Below are 12,517 nucleotides of genomic sequence, written 5' to 3'. Positions count from 1 at the left end.
TTTCAATCTCCCTGAGGTACGGAGATGCCTCAGGGAGATTGAAGCACTGTGTAGAAACGACAATGAAGAGAATAAAAATTTAATAAAAACATGTCCCCTCATGTGACTCTGTCACATGAGCTGGGACATGTTTTTAATTCAAAAATAAAGTTTATATTTAATGTTTATTTGCTTTAGGAAGCCTCATCCCGCTCATGGATGAGGTTTCCTAAAAAATGTAAAGGTCGCTTGGCCTTTTCGCCTGCCCGTCAACCGTTAGGCTGGACGGGCAGCTTAAATTTGAATTTAATTAGATTGTTAATGGCCTTAATAGGCCTTTTTAATTAATGGCGGGCGCCCAGCCGACTCTGTGTGCCCACCGAACGAAATATCGCGAGACTGTGCGCTGACTCCAGGACGCACACCCGACGTCATCGCTCGTCATTTATACGCTCGGGCATGTTGTGCAAGTTTTGTTTTACTAACAAAAGTTGGACATTCACATGCATAACCGTGAATACTGAGATCACGCGGTCACTAATCAGTTGGCCATTTGTCCTTTCCCAGTCTGAAATACAATCGGGCAAATGCGGATTTCCTGGTAGCCCCACGTGGCTAGTATCTAATCTGTTGGGCAATGCTGCTGTAGAGCTGAGAGAAGCCAGGCCTTCAGTGGTTGAAGAGAGACAAAGGGTAAAAACTGAAAACAAGAAGCAATCAAAACCTATAGCAATGGAAAAGAATACAATATCTTTAATCAGTGCTGGAATTTCAGGTGTGAAGATGCAGAAGCGTATGAGGTACAGGATGGAGAGCACAGCTCGGGAATCTTTATGAAGTATCTTAAAAAGCACATCCTGAAGAAAGAGAAAGTCACGCAGATTTTAGAGAATGTCTCTGAAGGTAAGTGTGGTCCATTTGCATACACAAAGGGCATCATTTGCTGATAATATGTTGCATATCTTGTCTGTTGCTTGTCTGAAAATGAGCAAAACGAAAGAGCTTGTATTTATATACTGCCTTTCATGACCACAACACTATACTGCCAATGAAATGCTTTTTGAAGTAGTTGCTGTTGTAATATAAGAGACGCAGTAGCCATTTAGCACACAGCAAGCTCTGACAAACAGCAATGTGATAATGGCGAGATAATCTGGTGTAAAAGATGCCCTGGCAGTATTGAAAGCAAAGGAGGGAACTCCCATGTTCTAACCAATATTTACCCGTTAATCAATTTCTCTTTTAAAAAAAATTTATAGGCAATTATCTCATTTTTGAGAGAGCTTGCTGAGCACAAAGTTGGCTGCCACGTTTTCCTACATTACAACAGCGATTACACTTCAAAAAGTACGCCATTGGCTGAAAAGCCCTTTGGGAATTCCTGAGGTCATAGAAGGTGCTATAGAAATGCAAACTTTTTCTTTATCACAATGAGAAGAAAAGGGAAAACAAACAAGAGTATTGCTGGATATGATACAAATGATAAAGTCCCTTGTTACTGGTAGCTTACAAATAGAAAAAGGGAAACAGTCATACCCGGATCATGTAAATAGATACATGAAAGCCTGAAAAGAGAGAATAAAAAGAAACACCCTCAGAGTTTCCACTGATCAGGCCAAGGACATAAAGGGTTACAGTGGTGCCAAACAAAGGGCTGTAATCTGCTGTGGCAGGGCATCTAACGACATCTGCCTAGGTTAAACTTTCCCTTGAACATGTAGGTTTTCTAAAATTTTGCTTGGAAAGTTGCCAGAAGTGTGAGCTGATGATGGCACAGTGAGGGAAGCTGTGAATGCAGGACCTGAGTGAAAAGGACAAGTAATGCATCTCCTTAACCAATCAAATTGAAGCATTGTGAAATAAACAATACAAGGGCTGAGAAGGAAGTGTGAATTAGTGGTTGAATTCAATGTTGAATCAAATAGAGAAACAGAAATCGGGAAAGAAAAGAAACAATGTAAAAGTAAACCAGTTTTATATTTTTTATTTTTGAAGTCTCCGACAACAATTAAATGCTGATGGAACGAGGCCCCAAACTTATAATAGATAATTACCAGTGTCAGAGAGGTTGACTGACAGTAATTAAAATGTTATCGGGCATGATTTTCAGCTTGGCGTGTGGGCGGACACCCAACACGCACGAGCGTGAAATAATGCTCAATGATGTCAGGCGAGCGTCCCAAGGTCATCATGTACTCGCATAATATTCCGGTCGGTGGGCGTGCATGAGAGTTGGCAAGTGCGCCCGCCAGCAATTACGAGGGCTATTAAGCCCATTAATCAATCCATTAATTAAATTGAATTTTTCACTGCCTGTCCAACCTCACAGTTGGTGGGCGGGCGAATAGGCCAGGCGGCCTTTGCATTTTTTGCCAAACCTCATCCACGGGGTGAGATGAGGTTTCCAACAGTGACTGAGAAAACAATTAAAAAAAATTTAAACTAATTTTTCCCATGTGTGAGTGTGACAGAGTAACATGTGAGGACATGTTTTCCTTATTTTTCGAATCTTTATTCTACATTTTTAAAATCTTTAGCTCCCTGAGGCAGCTCGGTGCCTTCAGGGAGGTTTCACTGAGTGCACCCCTGCGCATGCGCACACTTCAGTACTCGTGCTCCTCCTGCCCCCACCCCAGCAGCGCTGAGGTTCTCAGCCTGCGCTTCATGCTGGCTGGCTGTTAATTGGCCAGCCAGAGTGAAATTGCGGCCGGGGCCTGATCGCGGGCGGCAAATCAGTTTTGCAGCTGCTCCCGGGCCTGCCCACCCGACAAGGGGAAAATCCTGCCCATCACATCATTAAAAGGATACGTAAATTGAAATGAACAAGACTTAACTCTCTGTGGTCAGTTTAGTTCATACCTACTGTGTAAATATTATCATCATACCATTCAGTGCAGTTCAATGATGATGCAGACAATGAGATGCTGTTTTAATAAAACTGATGGTGGAACAGTGCATCTCGGACAGCAGCTTTAGATTTAGTCATGGATCTGCCCTAGTCTGAAGTTGATGTGGCGTTTGCACATAAATAGCTAAGTGCCATTAGGCTCGCCGTTATTTTGACAACATATTATGGGCCAGTATTAAACAGAGCCAAAAACTAGCCTACCAACAGCAAAACAGATCTGAACCTCTGCCTGATCTCCAGCAAAATTAAATAAAAACATATTTCACAACCTCAGGATGTCCAAAAGGGCTCTGCAGTCAATGAAAGACCCTTTAGAAGTACAAGTCACTGATGTAACATAGGAAACTTGACACAGTTTTGCACACAGCAATCGTAAAACGACCAGATAATTTTACTTTTATGATGTTGGTTGAGCGGTAAGTACTAGTCACAGAAACACAGAATTGTTACAGTGCAGAAAGAGGCCATTCGGCCCATCATGTTTGCACCAGCTCTCTAAATGAGCAGTTTACCTAGTGCCATTCCTCTGCTTTCACCCCATAACCCTGCAGATTGTTTCTTTTCAAATAATCATCTAATTCCCTCTTGAAGGTTTCGATTGAACCAGTCAGGTAAGAACTCTCCTGCTCTTCTTTGAGATTGTGCCACAGGATCCTTTGTCCCACCTGAGGGGTCAAGCAGGGCCTCGGTTTAGCATTGTGTCCGAAGGATGATACTTCCAACAGTGAAGCGCTCCCTCAGTACTATGCTGACCCATAAAAATAGCATGAAAATTCAATCAATGCCCAAAGATATGACATCTGCAAATCTCGTACATAAAAGATGCATTGAATTTGTTTGCTTTCCAGAAAATTGTACTTGGGTGCGTGCAGGTCAAACTCAACATTCTAATGAGAATATATATTGTGTCCCATAAACCAGCTAAATAGTTGCAAATTCATTATTGAAGTCTTTTGTTCTCTGGAACATTATCTCCTTTTACCGATCAATGACAGTACAAAAAGTGCTACTAAAATCATTCAAATGGACATTTAAGATTTTTGTCTCTACTTTATATGTGCAATTCTTTTTTGAAAGTTACTATTGAATCTGGCATTGCATTCAAATCGTTGGAAGTGTGTGTGATATTTGGTGAAGCCAGCACTGTGCTTGTCAGTCAATTAACTGTCAACATTCATGGTCAAGGCTGATGCATGAAAATATTTTCTTTAGTTCTCTGGGATATTGCTAGGCAAGGCTGAACTTATTGCCCATACCTATTTACCTTGAGAAGTGTTGGAGAGCCTTCTTAAGCCATGCAGTCCTTGTGATGATGGCACTCCTACAGTGCTAAGTGGTGAATCCCAGGATTTTGATCCAATAATACTGAAGGAACATAAGTCCAAGTCAGGATGATATGTGATTTGGGGGTAGTGGTCTCCTTTAACATTTCTCCTCTTTTCTTCCTCAATAATGAGGTCTCGAAAGGGAGAGGTGCTATCAAAGAAATCTTGAGTTACTGCAGTCCAGCCTTGAATAGTACACACTGCAGCCACAGTGGGTGAAGGGGTGAATATTGAGTCCAGTGGCAGGGGCATCGATCTCTGGTAAGATATCAAGGGCTGACTACAGGAATAGAACAGCAAGAATTAATGTCTTTAAGGGAGGAAGGAGAGAAATTTGAAAATGAGATGACAGTGCATCAGTGAGTCATTCAACAATTAGAAGGTAGCAAATCTATGTAGGGAGTGCAAGCTGATTTCACACATCGGTTAAGACAGTTTCCAAATAATGATATATATTCATCTACAAATCAGATATCAGCTGCTTTTGCTCTACAGCTCCTCCTGAATCCGAGTTCAGGTCAAATGTACTATAGTTACAGGGCTTTCGAATAATGAGGCAATCAGTTGCCTTTCAAATAACCCATGCTTCACGCAGGCTAGAATAGAAAGGCTGATGTTATATGTGCACAGCACTCTTACATTTTGTTCCATCATAGCGGCCGTAAAGTAGACTGTCACTCCCAAGCAGAGGAAGGAGATTTAGTTGAAGCACTTTGGCAAAGGACAATAAGCTCCAGGTAGAGAGTTCCAATGACTGTGAGCTGGAGGTCCAAACTGGTTGATAGTTGTTAACTATATCTCCTATTGAACTGTTAAGATAAAAGTTTATGTGGGGGATATTGTACATATAGTATTGGCCCCTACAATCATCCTCTTATTACACTAGAAGGCTGTTTCACTGAGGACCTGGTGAAATGATATATTAAAAATGTACATTGATACAGAATGGATAGGAGTAAAACTAAAACATTCCCCGATGGCTAAGTGCAGTAAATGCAATTCCTAATACAGCATCACAAACAATGACAGCCTGTCCTACACAATTGTGATACCTTATGTATTATGATACAGACATGGCCCAATCCCAACCCAATACCCCTCAAAAAGCCATATGATATCCTGGGAGAGGCGAGAAGACAGATTTTAAAACCCTGGCCGATTTCGGAAAGAAATTTTCTGGGAAATTCCTCTCTGAACACCTTACGCAATTGAAACCAGTCTGGAAGACCCCAGGCTCTGATAATGTTGTGAAATACCTGCCTTTTGAATGAGCTAATTGTATTTGTACACTGAAGCACACGGGCAGAAAAAGTTCCAAATTCAACACCCGATCTGGGCTCAGTTAGCTGTTCTAGGTGCTGCAACTGGCTGTAAAGACTTTCAGTTAGAAAGACTCATACCTGATCATCATCCAGTGCCCTCCCCCAAACCCACCCCACTTTTGCTGGAAAGTCCCAATGCTTTTCTTAATGCATCAAGTTGAGGACACAATTGAACCATACTGTGACTTTCTCCACATCAAATGGGCTGCCAACACTCACAATCTGAGCTTATAATGGAAGAATGGCCCACTGGGGCAGATTGCATGCCAGTAAAATGTACCCCAGCTGAGACCCTGCACCTGTATTGGGTCAACAGTAGGGCAGAGGGGTTGTGGCTGGGTTGAGGGGGCAGTCAGGAGTAGTCAGGTTATCAAGGGGGGTTGGTGGGGATTCGGGGGGGGCTTAGTTGGGGGGGTCGGGGGGTACTTGGGTGGTCACGGCGATTAAGCAAGGGGTCAGAAGCTAGACGGTGGTTGGGGAGTAGTCGGATGATCAAGGGGGGTTGGTGGGGGGTTGGGGTAGTCTGAAGGTCGGGTGGTGATATGGGCGCTCGGTGGTGGTAGTCAGGTTGTCGGGGTTAGTCAGGTGTTTGGGGGTAGTCAAGGTGGTCGGAGGGTAGTTGGGCATTGGGGGTCCGGGATACTCAAGTGGTCGGGGGATATTTGGTGGATGGGGTGGGTGGTCGGGTGGAGCAGTGAATTTGGGAGGGGCTGGAAGTGGAAATGAAGGAAAAGAAATAAGAGCAATGGACTTGGGGAAGCTGGCCAGGTCGATCTCAAGTATATACACTGGGGGAGGGGAAGGGGTCGTTCCCTTTCCACAGCACTCAATTGTACCTCCAAACTGAACAAGGTGATGTGTCGACTTTAGTTGCGAGTTGCACTCTGAAACTCTCTGAAAGAAAATAAAGGAGTTGCATTTATATAGTGCCTTTCAAAACCTCAGGGCATCAAAACCTCGGGACATCAGAAAGTGCTTTCCATGTAGTACTTTTGAAATGTAGTCACTCTTGTAATGCAAGAAACAATGCAGCCAAATTGTGCACAGCAAGCTCCCACAAACAGTGAGATGATGATTAAGTGATCTGTTTTAATAATACTGGCTGAGGGATAAATAGTGGCCAAGATGCTTAGAAGCAACATCCTGCTTGTCTTCAAAGTAGTGCCATGGGATCTTTTACATCAATCGGTTTTACATCTTATCTGAAAAACGCTGCAGCACTCTGTCAGTACGGCACTGGGGTGTGTGCTCAAGATCCTAGAGTTGAACTTGAATCTACAACCTTCTGAATCATTGAGGCCATTGATAAGAGAATGTGAGGGAGTCACAGAGAGGCAAAAATATTTGAACAAAGATAAATCGTTTTCCTCATTTGGAGACACAGAGCTGTTGATCAATATCAGCCATTTCTGCTTGGTTGATAATTTTACCATTTTAAAAGGTCTGTCTGGTAACCGGACTCCGCTTTGTGGTCTGGAGCTGCGTAAGCAGTGACCTCATTTGCCTGAAATACACACTGAGCTTTCAGAGGGAGGAAACCTGAGCTCCTTGACCTCATGCCCATTAACAGCTGCCCCTGCAGTGGACCAGCAGCTTGATGCAAGACAGGGAAATGGAAAAGCAATCGCAGCTTTTCGACAGCTGATCAAGATCAAAGGCTCTGACGGTTTAAATAGAAACAGGCACAATATTAATAGAATGCTTAGCTGGAGCTTTTGCCCATGGCAACAAGGGGTCTGTAGAGTGGCTGGAGATAAAGGGCTGGAAACTTGGACCTCGACGAATCTGTGTTGCATACCATAGCTTTCAGGAAATAATAATGGCCTGAATGACTCCAGCTATTGCTTGCACCACATCGTAAATTCCTGGGATCCTCAGCACTGCTCCTTTGTAAACCTTACCCTAACAGTGACACTCCTGTTATAACCCTGTCACCGCTCCCCCAAATCAACCAATGAGACCTGACAGTGGTGGGATTTATGTTCCAACATTATCCTCCTTTAAACAAAGCTCATTTTGCTGAGCGTTACTGATTTATTTCACTAATGTAAAATTAACGATCTTCCTTCTTCATCCTAGCTGGCCAGAAATTTTCCTCTCTTTAATGCAATTGAATTTTCGAGAACCATTTTATGATTAACACACTCAAGACTTTGATGAGTTACTTCAATCAGTAAATTTAACGTGGGGCAGAATTTTCAGTTTGGCGGGCGGGTACGGTCAGCGGGTCCGGGATCGGTTGAGGAACGGACTGCCGACCGCGCTCAGCCCCCGACTGCAAATTCAGGTTGGCTGGCCGATTAACGGCCGACATGAAGTGTGCTCCGAAAGGCTCGGCGCTGCTGGGGTGGGGGGCGGGAGGCGGGTGAGCGCTGAAGTCAGCGCAGGCGCGGGTGAGCAACCACAGGAAGCTCCCTGAAGGCAGAGAGCTGCCTCGGGGAGCTGAAGACTTGAACAACCTAAAATGAAGGTCACAGAAACCGGAAAAAAGTGTCCAAGCTTCGTAATCAGTCACCTGAAAATGTAGGTAATGAAAATGTTGTCCATGTAAATTTATTTTATATTTAATTTATCACTGAAGCCTATCCCATCTGTGGATGAGATTTCCCGAAAAATGGATAGGCTGCCTGGCCAATTCGCCCACCCGCCAACTGTAATGTTGGATGGGCAATAAAAAATTTGTTAATTATGCCTTTAATGCGTTTAATTGCCCTCCTCATTGTCAGCGGGCGTGCCTCCGTGTTTAGTGTGCGACCACAATATCATGCGAGTGTGCGATGATGTCGGGACACTCACCTGATGTCATCACGTGCTACTTCACGCTCGAGCAGGTTGGGTGCGTGCCCGCCCACTCTCTTAGTGAAAAATTCTGCCCATAGGGTATTGAAATATGTAGCGTTTTGGAATTCATGTTGGATTAAACATTCAGTTTCACATAAAAGGGGGTATACTGCATCAGTAAATATTTTGGTGAAGAAATATATGTGAAATTGGCCTATTTAAAGAGTTGGGATGGGTAAGGACAGAACAGCTGTTCTGAGTTTAGGGGCAGGGGTATCTGGAAAATCAATTATTAATAAATTACTCGCTACAGATTTTGCATTTTGCTACATTTACCTGTTTAAAAAAATTACAGGACTCCCACTTTTAAATAAATTTGTCCACCAATTTCTAATGATCATTACAATGTAGGAGCCTTTAACTAGTTCAGCTATCTAGACCCACATGTCCTCTGCATCTTCGCATAACTCTTCAAAGTTCTTTCTCAAATGTTTATCCACATTTCTTTTAAATGCAGTTATAGATTCAGTTTTCCCCATTGTTTTCTGGTCAAGTATTCCATATCCTAATGACCTTCCGCATGAACCATTGTTTGTTTCTTTTGAACATTTGAAATATACACCACCTCGTTACCAATACACTAAGCAGGAAAACAGAGTTCAATTTTTTTTTACATTACAAAAGAAAAATACTGTGGATGCTGAAATCTGAAATAAGAATAAAAAATACTGGAAACACTCAGCAGAACTAATGAAAGGTCATCGACCTGAAACATTAACTCTGTTTCTCTCTCCACAGATGCTGCTTGACCTACTGAGTGTTTCCAGCATTTTCTGTTTTTATTTCAATATTCTTTATTCTTTCATGGTATGTGAGCGTCACTGGCAAGCCCAGCATTTGTTGCCCATTCCTAATTGCTCTTGACAAGGAGGTGGTGAGCCATCTTCTTGAACCACTGCAGCCCATGTGGTGTAGGTACACCTACAGTGCTGTTAGGGAGGGAGTTCCAGAATTTTGACCCAACGATGGTGAAGGAACAGTGATATATTTCCAAGTTGGGATGCTGTGTAACTTGGAGGGGAACTTGCAGGTGGTGTATTCCCAGGCATCTGCTGCCCTTGTCCTTCTGGGTGGCAGAATTCACCGGTTTGGAAGGTGCTGTCGAAGGAGCCTTGGTGAGTTGCTGCAGTGCACCTTTTGGATGGTACACACTGCTGGCACAGTGCAACGGTGATGGAGGGAGTGAATGTTTAAGATGGTGGATGGGGTGCCAATAAAGCGGACTGCTTTGTGCTGAATGGTTTCGAGCTTCTTGAGTGTTGTTGGAGCTGCACTCATCCAGGCAAGTGGACAGCATTACATCACACTCCTGACTTGTGCCTTGTAGATGGTGGACAGGCTTTGTGGAGTTAGGGGTTGAGTGATTCACTTTCATGTGCCTCTTAGTGACTCATGAAATTAGTCACAAGTGGTTGGGAGGAAAGGAAAACATAGGAATTACCAAGGTCCAGTGAGCATCTACCATCATGGAAGTCATGTGATACAAAAATGAGAGCTTTTGTAAGAAGAACATGCTCTTTGATTCAGGAGTTGATCAAGATGCCTTAATGATTAATCTGGTGAAATGAGTGGTTGGGGACAGATATCTCTGTTCCTCGAGCCTTTTACATCAGTGCGCATTATTCAGGTAGTGTCAGAAGTACAGGTTTTCCTTATAGTGGTCTTTGATTCTTGATCATTTCTGCTTCTGGTGACCTCTCTGATCTCGAGATCACTGCTGTCTCCTGATGTGCAGATCAGGTTCCCCTGTTACAGAGATCATGAACTTTCTGCAATGTGCATGTATTGAACCAGGCATGTTCCTAACTCAGTGGGGTACGGGGGTTTGGGGGGGGGGGTGCATTTGGAGGGGCAGGTTTACAATCTCCAGATTTCACCAGACAATTGCAAAGAAAGGCCATTCAGCTTCATCCATCTAGAAGGAAAGGCCTCCAATTGATTCTTAATGATTCCAGGGTTTTCACCTCCACTCCTTTTATCTGTAAGTTTATTCCACACATTGATTAATCTTGGTATGAAGAACTTTGATATACTGGCCTTCACACCCAACTCTTTTTGTTGAAAGTTGCCTTCAAGCAGTCCTTGTGATCCCTGTATTTTTCAAGCGGAGTAAGAAAGACTTGTATTATTTCATGCCTTTCACAACCTCAGGATGTCCCAGGGCTTTAAAGTCATGTACTTCTCAGGTGTAGTCACTGTTGTAATGTAGGAAGCACAACAGCTAATTTGTGGATAACAAGCTCCTGCAAACTACAATGTGATAATGACCAGATAATCTATTCTTTTGTGATGTACCTGAGGGATAAATATTGGCCTGAACACTGGTGATCCCTCTCTGGTTCTTCTTCAAAATAGTGTCGTGGGGTTTTCACCTCTAACAAGTGCAGCACTCCTTCAATACTGCACTGCCGTGTCTGCCTAGATTTTTGTGCTGAAGTCTCTGGACTTGGACTGGTCATATTTGGGATAGAGTACAGGATCATATAATCCACATCCCGGGCACCTATACTAGTGATGCACATATTCTGAGAAGCTTAATACATGTAAGATATGCCACTTGCTGCATCCCACTGATGCTCTCCCATCAACAAAACCCATTTTCTCAATGCTTTATCTAGTGTTCTTCAAATCTTTCAGACATCTCAAACTCATCACTTCTGAAGTGTAGTCACAGTTGTTGTGCAGGAAAATGAGGCAGTTCATTTGTTCACAACAAGATCCCCCAAACTACTGAAACAGTTGGCCAGTTAATATGATTTGCTGCTGTTGAGGGATGAATGTTGGCCAAGACATCAGGAGAACTCTCCTGCTCTGATTGGTTTCTCTCCCGTTTCCTCAGTGCATGTAACCTGCTCCATTGAATTTGTTAACTTAAATAAATGGTTCATATTTGCATTTAGAGTTTTGATTGAATCCAGTAGATCATCACATTTTAACCTTCTGATCTAATTGTACAAAATAACAGGCTCCACCCGCAGAACAGGGGAGAGAGAGACACACACCAAATCATAGATTCCACCTACAGGACAGCTATGAAAAACCGATTGTAAAAAGTTTTTCTGAAATGTGTTACGTATGTCTTATTATGAACATCCCTCATATGAACCAGAAATGCTTTCTAGCATTGTTACCTTAATGCTGACTGAATCCTAAATCACAATTCCGTCAACATCCTGGGGGTCACCACTCAATTGGACCACCCACTTAGATGTTATGGTTACAAGAAAGATCAGAGGCTGGGTATTGGGTGGTGACTGACTCACCTTCTGACTCTCCAGAGCCTTTTCACTACCTACGAGTCAGGAGTGTGATGGAATACTTTCCACTTGCCTGGATGGGTGCAGCTGCAACAATACTCAAGAAGTTCGACACCATCCAGGACAAAGTATTCTGCCTAATTGACACTTCACCCATTAACTTAAACATCTGACTCCTCTGCCGTGGTTGAGTATGTACCATCTAAAGGATGCACTACAGCAACTCAGCAAAGATTTTTCGATAGTACTTCCCCAATTTGTGATCTTCATCACCTAGAAAGTCAAGGCAGCAAATGCAGGGGAATGCCATCCCCTGCAAGTTCCCTTCAAGACACACACTATCTGGTAGACAAATATTGTTTTTTCTTCATTGTCGCTGTGTTCAAGTCCCTACCTAACAGCAAGGTGAGAGCACCATCACCACATGGACTACAGTACTTCAAGAAGAAGTCACCACCAGCTCAACTAGGGATAAGTGATGGTGGCTCTCAAGGACCATGCTATGCACTTAAGTGGTCCATGGGTATAAAAAGCTTGTGCTTTCTTAATGTAAAGCTTCATGCAGAATTTTGCTTCTGAGACATCCTGTTGCAGTGACATCTTGAAGAGCACTTGTACGTGGGTGGGTGAGAGTTCTTGTGTATCCAGAAGTCAAGGAATGATGGGGTTGGGAATAAAAGAATGGTTGGATGATCAATATTATTCACCCAGTGAATTTCTACCAGAAAATTCTGGAACTCTTGGAGTGAGAAACCCAGTTCATGCTAGTTTTAATGGAAGGTCGCGACCTGAAAGGTTAACTCTGCTTCTCTTACCACAGATGCTGCACGACCTGAGTATTTATAGTATTTTCTGTTCTTCCTTAGATTTTCAACATTGGTTGCT

General features: G+C 43.1%; 1 protein-coding gene across 4 annotated transcripts in view; it reads left to right on the top strand.

Moving 5' to 3' along the window:
• malt3 (MALT paracaspase 3) overlaps positions 1–12,517 on the top strand; it is a 118,010-nt gene that overhangs the window by 84,180 nt on the left and 21,313 nt on the right. For all 4 annotated transcript variants that reach the window (XM_041178601.1, XM_041178600.1, XM_041178599.1 and 1 more), the window contains one exon: positions 755–882. In XM_041178601.1, the coding sequence (XP_041034535.1) occupies positions 755–882 (128 nt within the window). The remainder of the gene's footprint in view (positions 1–754; positions 883–12,517) is intronic.

This window comes from Carcharodon carcharias, chromosome 32, assembly GCF_017639515.1.
Source record: "Carcharodon carcharias isolate sCarCar2 chromosome 32, sCarCar2.pri, whole genome shotgun sequence".
NCBI classification, from domain to species: Eukaryota; Metazoa; Chordata; class Chondrichthyes; order Lamniformes; family Lamnidae; genus Carcharodon; species Carcharodon carcharias.
Note: the sequence above shows the minus strand (reverse complement) of the source record. Positions and strands in the feature narration are given on the sequence as shown.